Source organism: Suillus paluster (genome assembly GCF_016628075.1).
Source record: "Suillus paluster strain FC165 chromosome Unknown EDB91scaffold_27, whole genome shotgun sequence".
In the NCBI taxonomy this organism is placed as follows: domain Eukaryota; kingdom Fungi; phylum Basidiomycota; class Agaricomycetes; order Boletales; family Suillaceae; genus Suillus; species Suillus paluster.
This window is the reverse complement of record NW_024537587.1, coordinates 1-25,631: the sequence shown is the minus strand read 5'-3', so window position 1 is coordinate 25,631 and position 25,631 is coordinate 1. Positions and strand designations below refer to the sequence as shown.

The 25,631-nt window shown below is 45.7% G+C and overlaps 6 protein-coding genes across 6 annotated transcripts; 2 read left to right on the top strand and 4 right to left on the bottom strand.

Annotated features, from left to right (window-relative positions):
- Positions 1–1,770: 1,770 nt before the first annotated feature.
- EDB91DRAFT_1037218 (uncharacterized protein) lies at positions 1,771–2,380 on the bottom strand (the record flags this gene model as incomplete). The annotated part of the gene is made up of 3 exons (XM_041312829.1): positions 1,771–1,919; positions 1,972–2,185; positions 2,237–2,380. Coding segments are annotated over 3 exons (507 nt in total), but the record flags the coding sequence as incomplete, so codon positions are not given.
- Positions 2,381–3,234: 854 nt separating this feature from the next.
- Positions 3,235–3,585, bottom strand: EDB91DRAFT_1053467 (uncharacterized protein; the record flags this gene model as incomplete). The annotated part of the gene is made up of 2 exons (XM_041313756.1): positions 3,235–3,438; positions 3,499–3,585. The coding sequence occupies 2 exons, from the start codon at positions 3,583–3,585 to the stop codon at positions 3,235–3,237; spliced, it is 291 nt and encodes a 96-aa protein (XP_041176919.1).
- A 10,840-nt stretch (positions 3,586–14,425) lies between these two features.
- On the bottom strand, positions 14,426–15,127 carry EDB91DRAFT_1248571 (uncharacterized protein; the record flags this gene model as incomplete). The annotated part of the gene is made up of 4 exons (XM_041322954.1): positions 14,426–14,648; positions 14,704–14,897; positions 14,949–15,070; positions 15,121–15,127. 4 exons carry the CDS (start codon positions 15,125–15,127, stop codon positions 14,426–14,428), a joined length of 546 nt encoding a protein of 181 aa, XP_041176918.1.
- A 3,000-nt stretch (positions 15,128–18,127) lies between these two features.
- Positions 18,128–19,160, top strand: EDB91DRAFT_1248570 (uncharacterized protein; the record flags this gene model as incomplete). The annotated part of the gene is made up of 5 exons (XM_041322953.1): positions 18,128–18,258; positions 18,309–18,437; positions 18,491–18,501; positions 18,557–18,598; positions 18,658–19,160. 5 exons carry the CDS (start codon positions 18,128–18,130, stop codon positions 19,158–19,160), a joined length of 816 nt encoding a protein of 271 aa, XP_041176917.1.
- Positions 19,161–19,451: 291 nt separating this feature from the next.
- Positions 19,452–19,913, top strand: EDB91DRAFT_1053589 (uncharacterized protein; the record flags this gene model as incomplete). The annotated part of the gene is made up of 1 exon (XM_041313762.1): positions 19,452–19,913. A coding segment is annotated over one exon (462 nt), but the record flags the coding sequence as incomplete, so codon positions are not given.
- A 440-nt stretch (positions 19,914–20,353) lies between these two features.
- On the bottom strand, positions 20,354–22,590 carry EDB91DRAFT_1082198 (uncharacterized protein; the record flags this gene model as incomplete). Its single annotated transcript, XM_041315468.1, has 11 exons — positions 20,354–20,386; positions 20,566–20,627; positions 20,691–20,762; positions 20,783–20,884; positions 21,135–21,297; positions 21,354–21,385; positions 21,462–21,477; positions 21,549–21,575; positions 22,078–22,231; positions 22,253–22,425; positions 22,516–22,590. 11 exons carry the CDS (start codon positions 22,588–22,590, stop codon positions 20,354–20,356), a joined length of 909 nt encoding a protein of 302 aa, XP_041176915.1.
- Positions 22,591–25,631: the final 3,041 nt, after the last annotated feature.

Here is a 25,631-nt window from a genome sequence, read left to right as displayed (position 1 = left end):
TCCTGCAATCTCCAGACTTGAGTCTCATCTCTTGTCCACCTCCGAGTCTTAGGGGTTAAACCTTAGGACTAATCCTCTGGCTCTACCTTAGGGTAGTCTAACCTCTGTTCTGTTTCTACTCTGGACTTCTGTGGTAGCCTTACTCCATCCCCACATAGTCTTCCAGAGTTCCGCCGAACTCCACCAATGTTTGTTCTCCGGAACTCCCTGTATTTCTGTCGGACTTCCCCTCTGCCCACTGGAAATTAAGGGCACATACTCAGGTAAGGGGCACAGCGCACGAGCTGAAGTCGAAGCCCTCTGAGTAACCTCCCCCTTGAGCATGACCTTAACAGACAAGTAGACTGCTTTGGTCCGCTTTGAGGGTCAGGAGGTAAGTGATATTAGCGGCGGGCTGACTAGGAGCAGAGCGGAGAAGGTGGAGGATAGTGTGGAGGGTGGATAGGAGCAAAGGGGGATTATTGATAGAGGCGGAGAAGTAAGGGGGAAGACTTTAGAGCATGGCTCTAAGTTGGAGCGGAAAGTTGGAGGTGACAACAAGATGAAGCTTGTGTCTGGAGGAGGCAAGGTCCTACTGAGAATTCTCACAAGTAGAAACTGCAAGAAGACAAGTAATATTAAGACTGAGGAAAATATCTAAGTACAGGATATGTTATATACTTCTAAGTGTGAGGCAGTGATTAGGAGAACTATGTTGTAAAGCTATGTACCAAGGATATAATTTGTAAGTACTTACACAGGCGAAGACATAAGTTGGAGTGAATATCAATATGTACACATCGGATCAGTGATTGAGCGGTAAGAAGAGTTACCGGTGATCCGGAAGTAAGGGTCTATGTACCGAAGGGGAAAGTATATGTCTAAAAGGGGAAAGAGATTCCAGTTGAATGGAGATGTTATAGAAGGGGACCAGTCAGGCGGTTGAGCAGAAGCGTAGGAGCTAGAGTTTTAAAGTCTGGTTGCCAGACTGAAAAAAAGACCGGGACCAGACCAAAACTGGACTTTTTTGAACTGGACTTCGGTTGTGGTCCCTGGAACATCCAAACACCAGTGGTTGCAGTTGCTCAGAAATCCAGCGGTATGGGCAACTGACCAAGACTGACTGCAACCGGTCTTTTATGAACCGGTTGCCAGTCGAGGCAAGGCGTAATGCAAAAAGTATGTACTACAACAGACTATGAAAATCAAGTAATAACTAGCTCATCCTTGTCACACTCCCAGTCAGACACCTCACCATCAAGCCACAATAGTTCTTCAAAATCTTCGAGTATGATATCTTCAATGACAACTGAATTATCAGCAGCATGGTTGGCAACAGAACCCCGCCACAGAAACTTCAAGACCTGCATCTGTTCAAAATGCTCAGCACCTAAATGTGAGCACCGATCAGTGGCAGTCTCTCCACCAGCCAAGAATAACCGTTCACATGGAACAGATGAAGCTGGGATAGCACACACATCCATTGCAATTCGTCCAAGGATCAGGTAAGTAGAAATGTGTTTCTAATGAAATGAATTAATTTGCTAAAAACATGCATAATTGAAAACAACTTACCAACCACCAGTTAACGACATCAGTGTCTTTCAACACATCATCTGGAACATCACTGAGATAATGGTGAAGCTCAGCATGCCAGTCTGCATGATGATCACGGGATGCCTGTTCCACCAGCATACAACGGTGATGATCAAACTCAGATTCAATAATGCGGGAGTTGGACTTGGCTGCTGTGATGATGGTATGGGCAGGTGCCTTGGGTCCATGCTTCATATATTCTGTCATAGTCGACTCAACTACTTTCAGGGCCTCGTTACACCAATCAACAGCATTCAGATTCCCCACAGCATGCTCCGCTGCCTGCTCTTCAGGACCGCCCCACTGCATTGTAATGTATGCAAGCTTGTAGTATGGGTGGAGGACTAAATCAAACAGTTAGTGTAGCCATGTGCGCATGCAGAAACTAGGATGCACCGAGAGCAAGCACATAGACAGGCTTGTTGTCAAACTTTTTGTAATACTTACCAAGCTTGTCGAGACCTTTCTGGATGGCACCTTTGTACATCTCATACTTTGGTAAATCATGCTTCACCCCCCATGCAGTCTGAAGCTCCTTGATGGCAGGTATAGCATGCCAGAGTGTAGGTTGTTTTTCAGATGAGAAATACTGCTGAATATTATCAGTGTCCTATAATTTAAACAATTAGTGTGTGCGATAAATGATAAGAAATGAACTTACTGCAATAATTTCTCGTGTATTGTTCACACGCTCCCAGTTGGCACTCTTGAAAGTGAATGTGGACCAAGGTATCTTCTTGATGAGTTTTCCATTGCGTTGAATGGTTATTATTGGTCCAAAGAGTTCGTCGGCAGTGCTTATAAACAAGTTAATGGGCTGTGAGATAATTCAGCAAGCATTGGGAGAAAAAAAGACTGGGACGTACATGTCTCAGTGCATAAGCATGACTGAGCATGCTGTCTGCCGTTCCCCATCTGACGTTGCTGTGCAAAGGGATCTTGAGGACCTTGTCAATGCCACTGTTTTGTTGCAGGGTCTCGAAGTATTCTATGCGCTGCCCAGAACATTGTATCTTTGCAATAGGTCAGATTAGTTACAGTAACGAATATATAACAAATAACGTACCTTGATGGCAATAGTACAAACCACAGCGACAATGTCCAGAGAGTTTCCAAGAACCCAATTGCTAGAATTAGTAGGGTCGAATTCCCAGATAGCAGTGCTAGTCTCTACATTGGCAATGCATGTGATTGTGGACATGAGAGCAACGACGCCAAGGTTGACAACGTGAGCTAGACATGGGAGACAGTTTTGAACTGTGTCGAATGAATATATGTTTTGGCAATGGAGGATGGTCTCAATTGTGGAACATGTGGTGTCATTGTTTGAGGTATTATCTGCTGTGATGCAGAAGAGCTGCTGAGCTTGTGAGCAAACACTATAATATAAACAAATCTATCATTGCATACCTTAGATGACTGGCTCACCACAATCCCAGCATGCTCACATAAACCAATGAAGTAATGCCCAAAATTGTCCCCACTATGAGCCCCCGAGATGCCTTTGAATGCAATAACTTGTGCCTGAAGAGTCCATCCACCAGTTGCATCGTCCACCTCAATTCAGTGTGCAGTAAGTCCAAAAAATGCAGCCTTAGTTTGGTCAACAGACCAGAGGTCTGTTGTTGTTGAGATGCAACCACTGTTGGCAGACTTGAGTTAGTCAGTAGCTAGTACTAGTGCACTATGATAATAAAAATCATCTACCTGAATATCAGACTTTAATTGCACAAAGAAATCCAGGAAGGCACTGTGGATGTAAGTTGTAATGTCATGCACTGAGGGAATATCGGCCTTCATAGCAGCTGGCCGCATTGTGACTGAACAGTTCCTAAAGGTGGCCTTGTTTGCCACAGCCAAAGACTGTTGAGTCAGCATCGTAGTTCAGTAATTGATCAATATCAATGGCTAATCAGTGCTCACCTGATCATCACAGACCACAAATTTTGCAACCGCATGCAGGACATCCTCTCTTGAAAACTGGTGTAACTTTGAGGCCTTCAGAAACATTCCATCTAGCTTCTTCTGAACATTCTTCTTCTTTGCTTCTTCCTGGGCTTGTACTGATGCTCATGGAAGTACATGATGGTTCTCGCATATCCCCAATTCTGCACACTTTTTCTTGTATACATTGTAGTGGCTTTGGATATGCTGACAGCAAGATGAATTACTGCCAACGTGAACATCTTCCGTTTGCCATTTTCTGCAATGAATTGCACATCTTCCCTTAACACTGCAGGTGAGTATTCTAATATTTCTCAGAGTCAATATACTAATTTGCATATATTGCACCAGTGCCCCCACTTTGTCTCCACCTTGCTGTCTGTTCTGATAAACCTGACAGTACATGCGTTTGAGAATATAGTGAGTAGATCATTGGCGCTACTTTTCTTTGTCTTTATTCCTTTGGGGAGTGCGGCACGATGGACATCTTCAAGATTGATACCATCAGTGTCCTTTTTTCAGTTCGTCTTGAGCTAATATCATTATATTCAGAACAAAAAACTAACCTCATCACAGTCCCCATTTTCTTCAACCATTTCCCCAGTGCTATTGACTGTCCTACTAGTATGCTCATCCACTATGTTGATGGTCTCCCGGGGCCGTATGTCTTCCTCAACTTTGACTTCGACATCTTTGAAGCGCCGTGCATGTTTAGTTGCCACCTTCTTCGAGGTACATTGTGCCTGTATGATTCTATCATCTGACTCTATGTCTGATCGATCCTCGCTACTGGTTATAGCCTTTCTCTTTCCTGTCTTCTTTGATGATGGCTTTGACTTTGGTGAATGAGCTCGTGCAGTTTTCATATTATGAGAATGTGATACATTGGGTGCCACACTGGCCTTTTCGGTCGGTCTTATGATATGAGTGGATTTTCAATGGCCTGACATGATGATAGAGGGAGGATGGTGCTGGTAGACTCAGTTTAGTGACTATGTAGGCTACAACACATGTTAAATGCATGTAGTAGGTACTATAACATTGACTCAACATTGGTTCAAATCGGTCTCTACTGGTCTTAGACCAGTTGCAACCACAACTGGTCCAGACCGGTTGCAAAATCATACAACTGCAACAGCAATTAGTCTTCACAAGTCCAGTTCAAGGTCCAACTATAATGTCATTTTTCCAAGACCAGTTGCATCAAAATTACCAAAAAAACTGAACTTAACTGGACTTTAAAACTCTAGTAGGAGCGGATGCGGATGGTGATTGGATGGAGCGGAGGATGGATGGAGTGGAGGTGATCGGAAAGCGGAGTGGATATTGATACCGGAGCGGTCGGATCAGGTATATGACAACTCACATCTCAGTCTGTAGTCAGAACTGAGATGCTCGTGTGGACCAGCTCATAACTTTATAGTATGTAGGATGGAAACAAAAATAAAATGATCGAGAGATGGAATATTTAAGTGGTACGAACCAACATCAAAGCGTTGTTTGTCCATCACTCCTTTTATTGCGCTCGCACTGACATCTCAGATCCTTTGGACAGCACAAGTTATCATTCAGATCATTCGGAGTCCAACACTCCCCCTCGAGTGCAATCCAGGCTCATTGTTAGGTACCGTGCTGACTCAAGAAGCAGAGGGGTCGGGGCTTGGCTTCAGCTCTTGCACTGCACCCTTAGCCGAGTACATGCCCCAAATTTGGAGTGGGTCCGATGTTGTCTGACGATAGGACCAGTGGACCACTTAGGTCCACTTTGAGGGTTGGGAGGTAAGAGCTACTAGTGGTAGGCCAACTAGGAGTGGAGCGGAGAAGGCGGAGGATAATGCAGAAGGTGGAGAGGAGCAGGGGGAATACTTGATAGGGTCAGAGAGGTAAAGAGAAGACTTAGAGCGCGGCTCTAAGTCGGAGCGGAGGGTCGGAGGTGACAACAAGGTGAAACTTGTGTCCAGAGGAGGCAAGGTCCTACTGAGAATTCTCACAAGTAGAAACTGCAAGAAGACAAGTAATATTAAGACTGAGGAAAAATATCTAAGTACAGGATATGTTATATACTTCTAAGTATGAGGCAGTGATCAGGATAACTATGTTGTAAAGCTATGTACCAAGGATATGATTTGTAAGTACCTACACAGGTGAAGACATAAGTCGGAGCGGATATCAATATGTACGCGTCGGATCAGTGATTGAGCGGTAAGAGGAATTACTGGTGATCCGGGAGTAAGGGTCTATGTACCGAAAGGGAAAGTATATATCTAAAAGGGGAAAGCGGTCCCAGTTGAATGGAGACATTTATGGAAGGGGACCAGTTGGACGGTCAGGTGGAAACATAGGGGTGGATGTGGATGATGATTTGACGGAGCGGAGGTGGTCGGAAAGTGGAGTGGATATTAATATTGGAGCGGTCGGATCAGGTATATGACACTCATTTGAGCTCTGAGCTTCTGTAGACGGGGGCAAGGTAAGCCTTTGGTGAACGTGTCTGCCACATTGTCTTCGCTGGGGCAGTAGAACAATTGGAAAGTGCCATCCTTTATGTGGGCTCGGATGAAGTGGTACTGAATGGCTATGTGCTTGGTGCAGGACTGGAATTTTTTCATTCGATGCCAGGGCGATGGCAGCCTGGTTGTTGCAGTAGATGGGACTCAGGAGAATTTGGGGCTCATACAGTTCTTTGGAGAGATACTGCAGGTATAGTAGCTCTCAGGCAACAGTTGTTAGCACTATATATTCTGCCTCAGCAGTTGATAAAGCGATCGAGGGCTGCTTATGTGTGCTCCAAGCGATGGGGCCACCATTCAGCAATACAATGTAGCCCGACATCAAATGCTGATGGGGCTGGGACGCCCAGTCCACATCAACAAACACCTCAAGACCTCCATCTGTGGAGCCAAGGGTGAGTTTGAAGTGCGCTGTGCCTTTTAGGTAGCACATGACTGCACTTCGCTCCCTCCCAGTGTGCCTTTCCAGGGTTGTGCATAAATTGGGAGAGGGTGGTGACTGCAAAAGAAATATTGGGGCGAGTGCTGGTAGCGGCATACATAAGAGAACCGATGGTGTGCTGGTATGGGACGTCAGCCATGGCTTGCAGTTCAGCATGAGTGGAGGGAGACTGATCAGCAGATAGGATAGTGCCTGGCATCCATAGGCATCTGAGCACTCTTTGCATCAGTCAGGTTGAAGCGCTCTAGAACTGTGTCAATATATGCCTTCTGGGACAGGCTGATGGTCTGTGTGATGCGGTCGCAGGTGACTTTCAAACCTAGAAGCCAACTCAACTTGCCTAAGTCAGAGATTTTGAAGAACTCAGCGCAGTTGCAACTTGAACCGCTGAATGTGGGAAGTATGGCTAGAAGGTGACGGCCATGTTGTCGATGGACACAGGTCACAACTGTGTGTTCCTGTGAGGTACATTTAAAATAGACAGCTTGGTCAACCTTCAAGTGACTGAACCCAATCTTCAGGAAAACACTGGCCAGTTCTTCCACCCATTTGAACCCTGCTTGCTTCAATCCTGGCAAGCTTCTCTTCAAGCTGCAGCACCTTTCCCTTCTCTCCTTCCTTCAAGTACCCAGGTGGCACCCTCATATAAATATCCTCTTGGACATCTGCATATAGGTACTGCACTTTTGATGTCTACCTGGTGTATCTCCCAGTCGCACTGAGCTGCCATCATTAGCACCGTCCTGGATGGTTGTCATGTTGGAGGTAGGTGCAAATGTATTGAAGTAGTCGACCCCATACTGCTGACATTGTCTGTTCGCCACGAGATGGGCGTGCAGCTTCAGCTTCTCTCCGTCTGGTCCTCACTTGGTAGCCAGAACAAAATGACATGGAATTATGTTAGTGCTGCGCGGTGAGTCAACCACTTCCCATGTTCCAAGCTTTTCCAGCTGACTGATCTCATAGTCGACTGCCTCTTGCCACTCCTTGCCGTCCAGGCCATTCAGGGCCTACTGAAGGGTAGGCTCAGGTTGGACAGCCACTAGGGCATACTGGTGAGTGACTTCCTCCTGCTCCTTCAAGGCTGAGTCTTCTAGTTCGAAGATTTTGGCGGCCAACATTGCTCTCTCTCCCTTGTTAAGGGCAGCAAAGTATCCTGGAGGTGGGTGTACTCAGGTTATTCTTGGCACGGTGTGGGGAACATCCCCACTGTAGGCCCGTATCCCATATAATTCCCAAGCCTTACCAGCATTTTCCCGTGCATTCTGCTACTGTTCCACTACCCATCCGCATCTTATCCGACCCATCCGCTACATGGAACCTAGCGGAACAATCACACACCACGCGCATCATATCCCTTTAGACTTCGGAATGTCCTCCTCCATCCTGTCCCCGTCCTTCCATCCTCACTGGTGAGTACTAGCTATGTTCCCCGTGTTACTGACATGTTCCTATCTCATTTCATATGTGTTACAATACTTATACGGATCCTTCTGCTACTTGGAACCGGTTCCTTATCTCACAGCCTCACCCGGGTGTAGCATAGTGCTTTTCGGAACCCCTTCCTATATAGATAGCAATAGATGGGATCTTAGTTTTTTACCTTTTGATAGACCCGACTCCACTTCCACTTACAGAGTACTTCCCAGTACTCCACTCACTGTTTAAAATATCTTCCTGAATCTATTCCTGATCTCATCACAATGTTCCCGCCTCTGTGAGTTCCGGTCAAAACACCCAACATCAGATCTGACGACTTGGAGCAAGTACCAGACACAAGCCTGGTCTGACTTTGCCCAATCATCCTGCAGGCTCATAGTTTCCTTTTCCCTCCGTTAGTTCCATTTGTTCGCCATTTGTTCCGTCTGTTCTGCATTAGTTCCACTTGTTGTGTGTAGTTCCGCTTGTTGCGCATTAGTTTCACTTGTTGCGCGTTTGTTCTGTTCATCACACGCTTTGTTCCACTCGTCACGTACCCTCCGTATCAGTGTGTTCCAAGTCCTAGTAAGGACCGGAACCCTTCGGGTCACTAGACAGAGTCTAGTCTTTGCTTTCCTCGCACTTACTTGAGGACCCACTACCCAGTAGCAATCCCCTCAGGACAAGTATTAGTCTCGCACCCTTGTTAGACATCTGAATCACCCCAGAGTCTATTTTCCTCACCCACAGCGGGTGGGGTCTCGGGGCATTGGTGTTGCTGTCTGGGTGGGGTAGAAGGTGGCTGGGATGGGGAAGGAGAGGTAGTCTGGATGCCATTGACAGGTGCATTCTTGCTCTTTGTTGCATTAGAATCGGCATTGATGGACTCCCCCTCGTCCAGTACATCCTCTCTGATAACCTCAGCTACCAGCGCAAAGGTGATGTTCCATTTGACCAAAATGTGTTGCTTCCCTGGCCAGTACACTCTAAAACCTTTCAACTCGGTGTCGATCCCCACGAACAGAGCCTCCTCCACCCTGGCCTCCAGCTTTCCTGCATGCTCCGGATGGACTGTAGACAGTGGAACTGAACTCTGTGGGCATTGGATAGGTTGGGTTTACTGTGATGGATTAACTCATAGGGCTGTATGGCCAGGGATGGCCTTCAACAGGCAGGTGATTCTTCAACCAAGTGGCATAGCTTATAGCCTCAGCCCATAGGAACTTGGGTAGGTCATTCACGAGTAGCATGGCACAGGCAAGTTTTACCAAGGTACAGTTTAGGTGTTCAGCAACGCTGTTTTGCTTGAGGTGAATCATGGACAGTTAACTGACACGCGCAATTCCTTGCTCCCACAGGTACTTGTCGAACTCCTCACTAAGGTACTCTCCACTGCGATCCGACCGGATCTTCCACAGCCAGCACGCCTGGATTGCTGATGAGCCAGGTGTGTCTCATAGTCCTTGAAAGCCTCTAGCACCTCACTTTTCGCCTTAAGGAAGTGGACCCTCGTTTCACAGGAAAAGTCATCCATAAAACTGACATAGGTAGCTGGTCACACCTAGGCTGGTGGTCTGGGCCTGTCCCCAGAGATCATGTATGCACGAGTTCCACATCGCTGAATGCTCTATTCTTTGCTTCAGTCCGGGAACAGGGTGTTTGGCTGACTTCACCTTCGCGCATGCATCACAGAACTCGGGTGATGAGGTAGGGTTGAGTTCCAGTCCTTCGACTGAGTCCCTTCCTGACTAACTGTTGCACAGCCATCTGGGAAATATGGCCGAGGATGCAGTGAAGTTGGGAGACAGTAAGTTTCGTCCTTCACTGCATGTGCATGGTGTTTGTGCAAGCGGTAATGCTATAGAGCCCTTCCACTTGGGGAATCTCAGTGATGACCTTGCATTTGGGACCTTCGGGATAGGATTTTGCACATGTGGCCCTCAAAAGTACTGGCGAGGCTGGCAGCAGCTATGCGATTCTGTGGAGATGAGTGTGAACGCCATGGTAGGGGCATATAGGACGTTCTTCAATGTGACATTTGTCATGTTTTTACCCAGAGGTAAGTCTATGCTCACAGTCTCCACGACCAATTGCACTGAGTGTGGAACTGTCTGCAGTGTGGACATCCTGTGGGGCTATATCAATGAAGTTGGTGAATTTTGATCAATCAGGACAAAAATGTGAGGTGGTGCTGGAGTCCATGATGGCTCCATGACAATCAACAGGTACCTTCAACCCCTTTTGCCACTGCCAGCCAAATCTGACGTTATAAAGGCATACTGGTCCTGGGTGTCTGGTTCTGCAGCCGCAGTTAGCATTCTGCTTCTGGGTGCGTCTGCCTTTGCCTCGTTTCTTGTTGCAGACCCTGACCTTCCTTTCCACCACCTGGTCTCCAGCAGTCCACCTTATAGTGGCCTTTGCGGTCACAGTTGAAGCACATAACATCTGCATTCGCACCACTCGCTGCGCCTGAGATGCGTGACTTCACAGGCTGCCTGCCCTTGGCCGCCAGTGCAGCATTTCCTCCCTTTTTCGTCGGGTGATGGTCTGTGAGCTGGCGATGCTCATACTCCTCTGTAACGACACTGATGAGTTCATTGGGGGTGAGAGGCTTCTTCATTATCTTAGCAGCTGGCAGTTTACTGATGAAAGGAGGGGGTGAATATGACTCAGGAAGGGAGCCTTGAACAATAGCGTGAAAATCTCGATCATTGAGTGCCACGCCCATGCCAGCGAGTGACTCTCTCAGCCTCAAGAGTTCAGTGAAGTGGGCCTTGACATCCCCAGCTTCATGCACACCTTGTCTCGTCTCCTGCAGACAATGATGTAAGTCAATCTGCACAAGCTCCATGTTTGCCTTCGTGAATCTGACAGATCTCTGCCCAGATCAGTGAGGCCAGTCTCGAGCTTCTGGACACAAAGCAGCAGTCGATCTGTGATGGTGCTAAAAATTTGCTGCTTGACCAGTGAATCCTTCTGATAGAACTCATCAATCCTTTTGTCTAGGTTGTCCAAGTCTGTCTGTGTGGGGCTCATACCATTGGGATTCTGTACTAGACCTGTTGTAGGGTTAGTGGTGAAGGCCTTAGGTTTATCTGCGCGACCATCGACATAACACATCAAACCTTGAGCACTGATTGCCAGTCAATGTTCGCTCCTTATAGGTAATCCAATTTGAGCCATCTTCAGCAAGTTTGGGGATGTTGAATAGGGATGAGGTGGTACCGGGGAGTGAGATATCTGTGGCCATGGCAGGGCTCATAACCTGTAGTGAATTACAGGTACAAGTGGACAGGAGGGATGCTAGTTAGAACAATAATCTCAGTCTGTAGTCAGAACTCTTTATTACAAGTCATGTACCTAGTTAGAACAATACTAGTGACTCGTTAACTCATTGTATCGCATCTGTAAAATAACGGGTACTCACATCTCAGTCTGTAGTCAGAACTGAGATGCTCGTATGGACCAGCTCGTAACTTTATAGTACGTATGATGGAAACCAAAATAAAACTGATCGAGAGATGGAATATTTAAGTGGTACGAACTGACTGTCAAAGTGTCGTTCGTCCATCACTCCTTTTAGTTGCGCTTCGCACTGACATCTCAGGATCCTTCAGACAGTGCAAGTTATCATTCGGATCATTTGGAGTCCAACAACCACCTCATCAGTTACTTTCCGCATTGTCTCCACTTCACTGTAACCTCTTTCCCCATTTAGGTATATACTTTCCCCATTTGCACATAACACTTACTTCCTGGATCACTAGTACTTTCTATAACCGCTTGACTAACTGATCCAATGCATACATATTGATATCCGCCCTGACTTATGTTTTTTCACCTGTGTCTACTTACAAATTATGCTCAGTACATAGCCTCATACCAAGGACTACTAGTCACTGCCCCCTGCATAGAAGTATATTAAAAACATACCATGTACTTAGCTACTCCCCAGTCTTAGTATTACTTGTCTTCCTGCAGTCTGTTAGGTACCGTGCCGGCTCAAGAGGCAGAGGGGTTGGGGCTTGGCTTCAGCTCTTGCGCTGCGCCCTTAGCCGAGTACATGCCCTGAATTTGGAGCGGATCCAACGTTGTCCGACAATAGGACAAGTGGACCGCTTAGGTCCATTTTGAGGGTCGGGAAGTAAGAGCTGCTAGCGGCGGGCCGACTAGGAGCGGAGCGGAGAAGGCGGGGAACAATGTGGAGGGTGGGTAGAAACCAGGGGGATATTTGATAGGAGCGGAGATGGCGGAGGATAATGTAGAGGATAGGAAAAGGGGTGATAGGAGGATATTGATAGGGGCGGGGTAATAAGGGAAAGACTTAGAGCACGGCTCTAAGTCGGAGCGGAGGGTCGGAGGGTCGGAGGTGACAACAAGTTGAGACTTGTGTTCAGAGGAGGCAAGGTCCTACTGAGAATTCCCACAAGAGGTAACTGCAAGAAGACAAGTAATATTAAGACTAAGGGAAAATATCTAAGTACATGATATGCTATATACTTCTATGTATGAGGCAGTGACCAGGATAACTATGTAGTAAGGCTATGTACCAAGGATATCATTTGTAAGTACTTTACATAGGAAAGACATAGGTCGGGGCGGATATCAATATGTACGCGTTGGATCAGTGATTGAGTGGTAATAGGAATTACCAGTGATCCGGAAGTAAGGGTCTAAGTACCGAAAGGGAAAGCATATATCTAAAAGGGGAAAGAGGTCCAGTTGAATGGAGATGTTATGGAAGGGGACCGGTTGAGCGGTTGAGCGGAAGCGTAGGGCGGAATGCGGGTTTGTGATAGGACGGAGTGGAGAGGGTCGGAAAGCGGAGCGGATATCAGTATTGGAGCGGTCGGATCAGGTATATGACACTCAGCTAGCTACAAAATTCGCCCATCTATGGTTGCCTGTCCTGAAGGGTCGTGGTGTCAAGCCAGTGTGGCAGTCAAAATATGTCTCATTATCCATCAGCAGTGCTATGGCCCTATGTGACAAAGTATACGACCACATCAATGCTCTTTCTGACAATGATGTCATTGAGGATGTGGACCCTGATATGATTGAAGGTTCGTTCATTTTCATTGTGTTGTTCTTCTGGTAAGCTAACATAGTGTTAGGTTGATGTTATTCATTTGCTGGTGTATTCTACCATGTCTGGTAGTCAGTTCAAGTTTTGAAAATGTGTCAGTTGTTTTGAAATGTGTCTGGGTCTTTTTGAAAATGTGGCCAGGTTGAGTCTGACAGTTTTCTGACACCCTGGCCAAGTTTTGAAAACATTCTATCTAACAGGTTTTTGACACCCAGGCTGAGTTTCAAAAATGCGCCCTGGTAAGATATTTTAAGTGTTTTCTGACTTGTCAATGTTTTCAAGTATGAAATATTTCACAAAGGTCGTGAAATGTACACTTAGGGTCCCTGACCAAAGGTCATATATTGTGAAAAAAGGAATGAACACCACTCGTCCTACAGAGAATTCCCACTAGTAGAGACTGTGTCATATACCTGATCCGACCGCTCCAATACTGATATCCGCTCCGCTTTCCGACCCTCTCCACTCCGTCCTATCACAAACCCGCATTCCGCCCTACGCTTCCGCTCAACCGCTCAACCGGTCCCCTTCCATAACATCTCCATTCAACTGGACCTCTTTCCCCTTTTAGATATATGCTTTCCCTTTCGGTACTTAGACCCTTACTTCCGGATCACTGGTAATTCCTATTACCACTCAATCACTGATCCAACGCGTACATATTGATATCCGCCCCGACCTATGTCTTTCCTATGTAAAGTACTTACAAATGATATCCTTGGTACATAGCCTTACTACATAGTTATCCTGGTCACTGCCTCATACATAGAAGTATATAGCATATCATGTACTTAGATATTTTCCCTTAGTCTTAATATTACTTGTCTTCTTGCAGTTACCTCTTGTGGGAATTCTCAGTAGGACCTTGCCTCCTCTGAACACAAGTCTCAACTTGTTGTCACCTCCGACCCTCCGACCCTCCGCTCCGACTTAGAGCCGTGCTCTAAGTCTTTCCCTTATTACCCCGCCCCTATCAATATCCTCCTATCACCCCTTTTCCTATCCTCTACATTATCCTCCGCCATCTCCGCTCCTATCAAATATCCCCCTGGTTTCTACCCACCCTCCACATTGTTCCCCGCCTTCTCCGCTCCGCTCCTAGTCGGCCCGCCGCTAGCAGCTCTTACTTCCCGACCCTCAAAATGGACCTAAGCGGTCCACTTGTCCTATTGTCGGACAACGTCGGATCCACTCCAAATTCGGGGCACGTACTCGGCTAAGGGCGCAGTGCAAGAGCTGAAGCCAAGCCCTGACCCCTCTGCCTCTTGAGCCGGCATGGTACCTAACACTGAGTGAGAATGGAGGCCTGCTTGTGTGCATTGGCAGACAGTCCATGGTGAAGAGCTGGGGTGATATTGGTGTGAAGATTGGCCTGTGATAACCACCATGCAGCCTTCCACTCAAAAAACGCCAACACTCAATGCATCTCCTTGATAACAAGAAGTTCCTCTACCCATCTTTGTTATGGACATTGGCACGAACAATGGGGTCATGCTTGACTTGACATGTGCTCCCCTTGTTGCGCTCCCCAGACTCAGCTATTACTGCTTGAAATGCAGACTCCTCCACAAAAAATGACCACCCTGGGGCAAGTTCAATATCTCTTAAGTGGTGGTTCTTCAGAGGAAGCTGAAAGTTTGTGTCCATTGACAGATATAATGTGTAAAGGTACCTAGTAAAGTATGAGCAAGTTACAATCACCATGACAGAGAACAATACACACTAACATAGAATTTCGAGTAGTAGTTTCCCAACCATCAGGCAAGTTGCGTCCTGGATGAGGGCAAGCAGCACATTCTATGACCAATGATCCTGCACTGGTGGCTTCTATTCCTGCTGGATCATGTCCATGACCAGCTCGCTTGAGGGACATGACATGCTGCCATTGACGCATAATGCGTGAAAGGTCGTTATAGTGATTCTAGTAGAGCTACAGTCAGCCAATGACTTAATATTGATGAATGACACATACCATGAAGTCTGTAACTCCAGGGCCATCTGAGATGCGGAGAAGGGTATTGTAGAAGTCAAAGATGTTGAGCTTCCCTTGCAGGATCAACTCATGAAAAAATTCCAGCACTGTAAATGTGGCCGCTGCGCAAGGTTGGTCAATGGTCATTGGATACCAACCCGCATGGAGCAACTGGACATAACGAGATTGTGCATTGTAGCAGCCACAAAAAAAAACAGCAAGACCACATGTACCCCACTAACATCCAGGACCGTAAACTGATATGAGGCTGGGATGGGCATTGGACAACAATGGCCACAATGGCCAAGCTGAACAGATGACCCCAGCAAGCATAGAGAGGTCCATTGGAAATAAGTATCTTGCCAAACCTAAGTGTATGAAGGATCAATATCAGTTGCCTATCAACAGCACTAAAGGTGCTTACCTCAATGCGGTGAAGGGGAAGCATTAGATGAACCGAAATGATACATTCCTTGCATGTCAAGGTACCATTGAAGCAGTTGCAACAACAATATTGGTCAGGTGACCTGCATGCACATATCCCTGATAGGTCCTCCCAAAATCCATCACAACGAATTAGTTCATCGAGAACAGTAGAGGCAAAGTTGAAGCCATGCTTCTAGTTGTGACTAATTTAAGTCAGCAAAATCACTAGAGGAACATCAAAAAACTTACCGGTCCTGAAGCTTGAAGGCTTATCCTTCTGACTCCATGGGCAAGAATATCCCTCATGCTGATTGGTCACTGGATCATCCATGATCAGAGGTGGTGGAGGCTGCGGTGGATGATGTGAAATGGCTTCTGCAGGTTTTGATATGTTACAAACTTGTCGTTGGCCAGGACACCTGGTTATGGTGTGTGTAATGGTATAACTGTGAAGGACATTGACTCATGGTCATGCATGACAGTCCATTCTTGTCAACTATGAAAACATGAGGTTTCTTGCAAGAGCCTGCAGTAGAGCTGCTAGCTGCACATTTTGACATTGCAGGATTAGTAGAAGGAAAAGCTACTTCAGATAGCCAAAGATTAAAGCATACATGTGGTGGCTATGCTTTGTCAAATACATATGCATGTTTCTGTGAAGCCTGCCAGTGTATGCATGTCATTTAACATTGGTATCCAATATTTAGCAGTACTAGAACATAATAAACTCACAGTCATAGTGCATGTGTGCAGCTGTTTGCCTTGTATCTGGTCTTTCCCCGTCAAATCTAAGTAATGTCTTGAGAACTTGCATATAATAATGCCCATACTACTTGTAACTTAATCAAAAACATGATTCTAAGCAAAACCATTGTATCATAGTCCTATGGGCTGCAAACATCATGATTTCAAATTGCTGGTATATACAACTCAAAAACACTGTTCTAAAGTTCTAGATACATGAAATAACTCTAAATATGATTGTAGTAACTTTTCGGTTTCTCTTTCATAGTATATACAAAAGAACCCTATTACGCATCCCATTGAATCCGTGTACAGTAACTCACAAAGTCATAAACTGCATCCCTTTTACTATGGAAACCCTTGTATTCTGCAGCAGGGTAATGACACACTTGTCTGTAGGTCTCCCACCTGAAAAATAGGTTATCTAAAGTTCAAAGCACGGAAAAACACATACCAGGAGCTGAAGACACCTATCTTGCAACCAACACGAACAGAGTAGAATTTTTGAGCATTGAGATATTCTGTACTTGTGATGGAAGCAGAATCAAGAAAATCAAGTGCGCCCAATTTCTGTTGGTTACTCCTGGCTGTTGGAGGCATCTCAGATGCAGGAGACAGTACAAGTGTGCTACTGGTTGCAGTTGGGGCTAGTGACAACTCAGATGAGGGGGTTGAAAATGGTGTGAGAGTTAAGGAGGACGTTGAAGAGGGAGCTGAAGAGGGGGAATTTCCATATGACAATTGTACCATTGGCACTGCTGGAGGTGGTACATTTTGAACACAAATTATATGACTAGGATGAGGGCAATGCTGGAAGTTATCCTTAAGTCTATATACACAATGTGTTACCAAATTACATACTGTATATGTCGGGTTTTTGTCTTCAAAGGACACCATCTATTCTTGGTGTGGTGGAGGTTTGAAAGAACTTGTCCTTTCTCGATGTGGTGCAGGTGATTCAACAGGTGGTGGATGAACAGGGATGTAAGGCACCACCATAGCAGGCTGGTGTGCTTGATGAGAGCTCCAGTTCACTGCTGGAGCCCTCCTGCACTGATATGGTGGCACAGACAGCAGGTTGCTTACAATGGGTGGCGGCGATGAAGATATGAGCATGATGGAGGAGTACAATTGATGTCCTGGAAGTTCTTTCAGAAGAATCTCTCTGGAGACACAAAATCCTGGAGTGGGGTCACAATTGGAAGTGATGAGTGGGAAGTGGAAACATAAAATTTTAAAAACTCACTTGTCATCAGATTATAATGAGAGGTTCAACAGGGATAGACAGCAGCAACATCTATGAACAGTGTTTTTTTGTAGGTAAAGTGTACCTGCCCAAAGTCACATTATCACATATCACATCATGTCAGACCCTTGCATATATTAAATACAAACAGGCTTACTATATAACTTCAGACGGTTTAAAAAAGAGCCAATTTTCAAAACATCCTCCCAATTTTAAAATTCTGTTGTCTGTCATGGATCAACCAGCTTGGGCAACAAAGGAACAAGTTGTTTGGTTAGAGTCAAGACTTTCCTTGTTCCTTGCTGCTACAGACACAAAGGCATGCCAGGATTTTCTGGAAGGACATTTACAGAGAGTGGTTTGCCACCTATCCGCTTACTCCTTGTACCTGAAGCCAAGCTGGTGGACGCCCATAGTAGGCACGAGGACATGTCAGTTCGAATGACAGAAAGAAGAAGGAGAAGGTAAGCAAGTTTGTATGCACACTTCCAGTCCTTGATTCCCCATGCAGCAGATCTACCACTGGTATTTTAATCTTTTGTGTGGCACAACAAGTGGTACAGGGTCACGAAAACTTCTTGACCTCGCTGGCAAATGCAAGGGCCAACTCCTGCCATGGCAAGCATACTTTCACCTATATTACAAAGGTAAATTCAAGATGAAGACAGAGAAAGGAATATGGCGCTTACGTGCAAGCTTTTGTTCCAACCATCGAAGAAGGATAGTCCAATAAAGTTCCTTGAGTGGTAGAAGGATTGTTTCAATGAGCTTCTTCGAGAGGCAACACCAGAGGTCAAAGCAGAGGTCGAGCAGATCTGAAAACAGTCAGCAAGTCAATGAGGATGAAGCTGCCAATGGAGAGCAAGACAGTGAATACCTCTATGGTATCCAAAGGTAAGATCAAACACTATCCACACAACAAAAATGTATTCATGAACTCACAGTGCAATGGACTCCTTGCCCAAGACACTTGATGTGGCTGCTAACCAGATATATGCGAAGACTGGTTGCATGGTTGCAATCCTCATCAGGGGTCCTCAGCCATGGCTGGGTGGCCAGATCACAACTTGGTTGTATGTATTATATGTCTTGGTGTTTGTTCGGTGCTGATCAGCAATACCTTCAGTGTGCATCATGGTAAGACAGTGGGTGATGAGTTAGAGTTCGACTGAAGTGCTACCCGATTTGGAAGGTTGGATTGGTGACTTTAACAACTTCATTCAAGATGTCTTTCGTGAGTCATGAGCCCTCAATGTTGCAACAATATCAATTGTATTCTGTTCATCTCCCCAGCGCCTGAGATATGTGAAGCTCGAGTGCTGCAACCTATTTTATCACTGTTGACCTCCTCATGTGGCCTCACACCAGTGGTTGCTGCAGCTACTCAGTCCACAGCCCTGTCGTGTAGCCTCATGCCAAGGGTTGCTGCAGCTACTCAGTCTGTGGCCCTGCAGCCTGCAGTAAGTGGCACACCAACCGATACCACGATTCAGCCTACTGCAACCAAACCTGTAGCCCAGCCTACCACAACCAAACCTGTAGCCCAGCCTGTCACAGCTTGTACACCTGGTGCTATCACCACCACTATGTCAACAATGTCCACTGTGACTAAGTTCAGTATCACTCCAACACTTGCTACTGTAGCAACACCTAGTACTTGCAGTAACACCCTCTACTACAACTACTGCAACAATGGTACCTGCTACATCGCCGACTACCTTGTCATCTCCTGCAACAACAACAGCACCTGCTCCCTCACCAACTCCACCAGCAACAAAGGATTCAGAAATGCTTGAAGACTCGATGGATGTTGACATTATGTCGCCAAATGAGACAGAGGTTTCACTGTCCACTCACATTCTGATTCTGGTCCAGTGGATCAAGACTTGGTTTGAATTTTTTGGAGGTCTTAGAGTTTGAAGATCCTTGGAAGAATATTGTGGCGATGTGGATCAAGTTGGAAGAGAGTCTTGGTTTTTCTGACAGTTCAGTATGTTGTATGTTATATTGGGCTTAAATTGATATACTAATGATAAATAATTTATCTATCTAGGTTTCATTCAACCTTCCTTCCATCCAAAAAATGACCCCACGAGGTTGGAGCATGGATAAAGAACAGTCGCCCCATTAAATGCCCCTTGGTGCCGGTTACTGACATTCCTGGCTATGCTCAGCAGTGGTTCATGTGGTGGACCTCCTGCCAATCAGATTGGCACAACAAGGAGGTACTCATCCAAGAGGACGCACATCCTGTGGGGGATTGGTTGTGTCTTTGCCGTGGAGGGAAGAATGAGTTTTTCATAGTCCTTCTCAGCCTTGCATGCTGGTGTGAGGCTATTGTTAATGATGCTGATTGTATTTCTTTCACAAAGGCTATGGGTGATGTGGCTTGGGTGTTGAGTCAAATGGTGACTGTTGGCACCCCCAGCATGAAGCATGTGCATAATACTCACAATGATCAAGGTTCCTCTACCCTCTGCAAGCAGTATGTTGATATTTTTTTTGTCAATCATTATTCACTGATGTGTTTATTTAGCCCCCATAAATAATTCTATTCACCATGCTTCTACCATTGTGCCTACCTACCTATCCCTCGTTTGTTCCTCATCATTACCTACCACTATTCTAATGCTCCTGCTTGCAATATTAATGTTTTGAAAATGTGCCATGCATTTTGAAAACATTCTATCTAACAGCTTTCTGACACCCAGGCTGAGTTTCAAAAATGTACCCTGGTATGATATTTTAAATGTTTTCTGACTTGTCAATGTTTTCAAAATTTATAACAAGTATGAAATATTTCACAAAGGTCATGAAATGTACACTTAGGGTCCCTGACCAAAGGTCATAAGTTTGTTAAAATAAGGAGTGGACACTAGTGCCTGTATATAGAAAGTGAGGTAACTATGTCATGCTCCATAGTGCTATGTAGAATCAGGTAGCGCTACAAGGCACTAATGTAAGTAGCCTTGTAGTTCAGTAGGACCACCTAGTACAGGGAACTACCAGCAGCTCCTAGCAGCTATATAGAGGAATAGAGTAGCACACAAAATAGCACAGAAACAAATGAATTCAGATGAATAACACAGAGCTACTGATAGATTTTTGCGTGATCCTCTGCATCCTCTTTCACATCTATGAGCCTCAACTCTCCGTAGCCTCTGCATCATCCTACTCCTCAAGCTGGTACTCTCAAATCACATCATGAAATGCCTTGTCACCAATCCAGGATGCAGCCAACAGCATAGTGAGTGCTTCAACACCTGCATGCAAACTTAAAACCACAAATGTTAGGTTGGCACTTGTGAAAATACAGTGTGACATACTGAGCCCTGTCATGCAAACTGTTGCAAAGTCTTTCAAGGAGTTTGTAAGGTGCCATATGTTCATGGAAGTGCCTGCAATGAGCCAAAATGACCTTGGTAAATAGATGCATAAGTAGCCGAAGTGAATTTGATGTCTTCCTTCAGGCCTTGCAAGCCACTCGTCAATACAACATTCAATCTATCAATTTTCAGTGCTGTTGACTTTAACATAAGAATATGAGACATAATTCACAGCTATAAGCATGAGTGCAACAACCTCAACTAGGTATGGGGTTGAAATACTTGTAGTAGACAGGCACCCTTGTCATTTTGGTTTGCAAATTACTATAATGTTGATACTGTCTTGCAGTAATTCAGATTTGTAGATCCCTGTCTTCAATGTGTAGTCCTATTATCCGACAGTCAGGACTCAAAGGGTCATGTAGGCCATTGTGCACTACATACCTTGAAGGCAAATGCTGAACCAGTCTTTCAAAGATTCTGCCAGATCTTGGTTTTGCCTTACCACCTCCTTCAAATGACTTGACCAGAACCCAAAAAACGAACTAGTGAGTGATTGCATCTTCATTTTGAGTTCATCATGTACATGTGACATGCACAGCATGAGCTTCATAATATATAATATAAATCAGACCAGCCATGTACTAAGAATGGAGGGCTTACCATTTTGACCACTGGGGGTGTTAATTTGGATACTTCCAACCAGAAAACAGTACAGAGCTCAAGTCAAATACTCACCATCCTCTGACAAATATTACAGCCCAATGTCACCATCCACTAAAGCTACCTGTAAAGATGGGGAAATTGGTGTCAAAAGGTGAATTAAGTTACCCCTCCTCATCACCCCAAAATACTCACTAGCTTGCAGGCCAAAGCTTGAAGTGCCTGGTGGAGAGCCCAGCATACCAAAACATGAAGTGCCCAATGCAGAGCCCATGTGTCATATCCTGTGCCTCTGGATCTGGAATTCCGAATCTACTTCATTGAAGTCCGGTCCTCCATCTTACTATTCCGCCTGGCACTCTGCCTTCATCTCCGCACTCACCTTTAACTCCTTTTAGATTAGCTATTGCTCCGGTTACCGGTTATGTCCTATTCCACTATGCTTACTGATCCGTCCATTCTTACTTCATTTCCGACTTCACTGCTTTGATCCATTATACTTAGTAATAGACTTTCCACATGCTTCATACATAGCCCTTACCTTTGCTGACTGATTTACTTACATGATACCTACAGTATATAAACCCCTGTAATACTCCGGAACTCCTCAGTTTGAATATCATCTTAGTTCTGCTCATTCCTGCAATCTCCGGACTTGAGTCTCATCTCTTGTCCACCTCTGAGTCTTAGGGGTTAAACCTTAGGACTACTTCTCCGGCTCTACCTTAGGGTAGTCTAACCTCTGTTCAGTTTCTACTCCGGACTTCCATAGTAGCCTTACTTCATCCCCGCATAAACCTTCCGGAGTTCCGCCGAACTCCACTGACACTAAGTCCTCCGGAACTCCCCGGACTTCCATCAGACTTCCCCTCTGTCCCCTGGAAATTAAGGGCACATACTCGGGTAAGGGGCGCAGCGCACGAGCTGAAGCCAAAGCCCTTTGAGCAACCTCTCCCTTGAGCACGACCTTAACACCATGTTCCTGCTCCCTCCATTTTGTCAAATGCCTGGCCCTATCTCTGTTTCTTAGACATACTTGCGAAGACTTGTCTTGGAGCATTGGGAGGCAGAACTGAAGGCCTGTGAGAAAGCAAAACAATTGCAACTGTTAGAAATAGTGCCTGCCAGTGGCATGCCCAGCCATGCAAGACTTGTCACTGACCGCTGGGATGCAGAAGTGAAGTGTTGTGAAGAGGCAAAGCAGGTGCAACTGCTGGGGATACTTCTCGCTGCCCATGGCATTTCCAGACTAGTGTTGTGCCATTATCTGTAGTGTCAGGGACAGGACCTGAAAAATAAAGAACAACAGGACCTGAAAAATAAAGAGCACCAGGACCTGAAAAATAAAGAGCACTGGGACCTGAAAAATAAAGTGCACCTACATCAGTAAACTGGTGAGACTCAGATATTAGTAGATTTTGCAGTATTTTGTAAGCCCAATGCTTCTTTCCTGTATATTATGATACAAAGTAATATATAGCAATCTAAAGCAATGTAATCATGCCAGTCCATGCTCAGTTCAGACTTATATATTGCTTTACATTATTTTATATTACTTTATATTGTTTTATAATGTCATGTATAGGAAAGAGCATTTTGGTGTACAAAATATGGGAATATTGGTGGCTCACTGTCATATACCGGATCCGAGCACCTCCAATACCACCTGTAAACATCCCCACCCCTGGTCAGACCCCCTTTTTCCCCATCCGCTCCATTCCTCCTTCCCCGACAATGCACAAAGTGCATCTCAGCAGGATTAGCCCTGCTACCTCTGCCCAACCCTGTTCCGCTCTTCCGACACTACCCCTATGTCCTCCAACCCCATACCCCTTCCATCCGACCCTATCTGGGGTTCCGCTCCTCCGCCCTATCGGTCCGCCTGATCCTATTCCTACTCCCTCCACTTTTCCAACCCGCACGGATCCTTCAGTTCCGCTCATATTCCCCCACCTAACTATTAGTCTGTCTGACCGCCTCACTGGTCCACTCCTAGACCAGGAACCACTCAACTGGTCCTATCCCCATTTAGTATCATAGTTCCACTTTTCGGATCACTGGTAATCCCTATACCCTAGCGATTCTGATCCGTCACGTACATACTGTTCCCTGAGCCTTATTCTCATATGTCTCAGTCATCCTATTGTAATCCTGTACACTCAGCACATAGCCTTCTGCTATGCTATGCTCATCACTTAGAGTATATAAACATATGTACATTTGTCTGTAGATACTCAGTCTGAATATTACCTTTTCTAAGCCCTGCTCTTCTGTTCTCTGACTTAGGCCTGATCCTAGTCAACTCCTGTTAAAAGCCGGCCTAGGGGATTGACTCCCTAGGTTGGCCATCCTCCAATCCTCCGCTCCTCCATTCCCCTGTTCCCCCGTTCCCCCATTCCCCCATTCCTCCACTCCTCCAACTTCCTGTGCGTCAGAACTAGACCCCGCACTCTTGCATCTGTCCCCTCCGTTCTGCTCTGCTTTGGACTTTGTCCAAGCAGTTCCTTCCGCTCCGCTTCTACTGTTGGTTCTGACCGCAGTAGTCTCCCACTTCCCTCCTGTCGGGCAGAACAACCCCTGCCCAACTTTCCCGCGCTCACCTAGTAGTCCATCGGTCCTCCTTCAGAGGACCCCTGTTCCGATGTCCTGTCGGAACCCATAGAACTCGTGTTGGACTACATTCCAAAATTAGGGGCATGTACTTGGGTAAGGGGTGCAGCATATGAGCTGAAGCCAAGCCCCTTAGACTCCGCTTTACCCCTGAGCACGGTCTTAACACTCACCGGTTTACTGATGACTAATCAGTGATATTACTTTCACTCTTGCACTTTGTGAGGGTGCTGTTAGGTACCTGTGCCGGGACTCAAGAAGCAGAGGGGTTGGGGCTTGGCTTCAGCTCATGCACTGCACCCTTAGCCAAGTATGTGCCCCAAATTTGGAGTAGGTCCAATGTTGTCCGACGGTAGGACAAGTAGACTGCTTTGGTCTGCTTTGAGGGTCAGGGAGGTAAGTGCTACTAGCGGCAGGGCCAACTAGGAGTGGAGCAGGGAAGGCGGAGGATAGTGTGGAGGGTGGATAGGAGCAAAGGGGGATTATTGATAGAGGTGGAGAGGTAAGGGGGAAGACTTAGAGCATGGCTCTAAGTTGGAGCAGAAAGTCAGAGGTGACAACAAGATGAAACTTGTGTCTGGAGGAGGCAAGGTCCTACTGAGAATTCTCACAAGTAGAAACTGCAAGAAGACAAGTAATATTAAGACTGAGGAAAATATCTAAGTACAGGATATGTTATATACTTCTAAGTGTGAGGCAGTGATTAGGAGAACTATGTTGTAAAGCTATGTACCAAGGATATAATTTGTAAGTACTTACACAGGCGAAGACATAAGTCGGAGTGGATATCAATATGTACATGTCGGATCAGTGATCGAGCGGTAAGAAGAGTTACCGGTGATCCGGAAGTAAGGGTCTATGTACCGAAGGGGAAAGTATATGTCTAAAAGGGGAAAGAGGTTCCAGTTGAATGGAGACATTATAGAAGGTGACCGGTTGGGCGGTTGAGCGGAAGCGTAGGAGTGGATGTGGATGGTGATTGGACGGAGCAGATGATGGGTGGAGCAGAGGTGGTCGGAAAGCAGAGCAGATATTGATATCGGAGCGGTCGGATCAGGTATATGACAGGTGCGTCTGGTATTACTTTCACTTTTGCACTTTGTGAGGGCACATCTCATCTGGACTCTGGAGGCAATTACTTTCACTTTTCATGTTGATGAAATTGTTCATCTGTGTCATCTGATTCCGAAGATGGGACAGTTTGTTGACCACAGGTGGATCAGTGCAACAGCCTATGAGTTGGCGAGTGATTTCTACTTAAATCCATATATTGACCTTGATACATTTTGTGTGGCCACTATGGTTGATTAAAATTAATACTACTACATCAGTAAAACCTTACAAGCTACAGTACTACATAATACAGTTGTGTGCTACAGGATCAAGTATTTACTAGTTTGACTCGAAGCGGCTCCTGTAGCTTTATATAGCCTGACTGTCAGTTACATCATCAGGAAAACCCTCCCAAGGCAAATTAGGCAGAATTCACATAAAATTGTAACATTAGCACAATCACAGCTGTTTATGAAGAAAGTTGCTAAAGATGATAATGTTAAACAAGATTTTTTCTAACATAGCAAGAGTTATCGAGAATTATCTGAACATTGAAAAGGTATATCTATCTATGTACGAGTTCAACCAGAAGGTGCCACAGTCCTCAAGTACTGT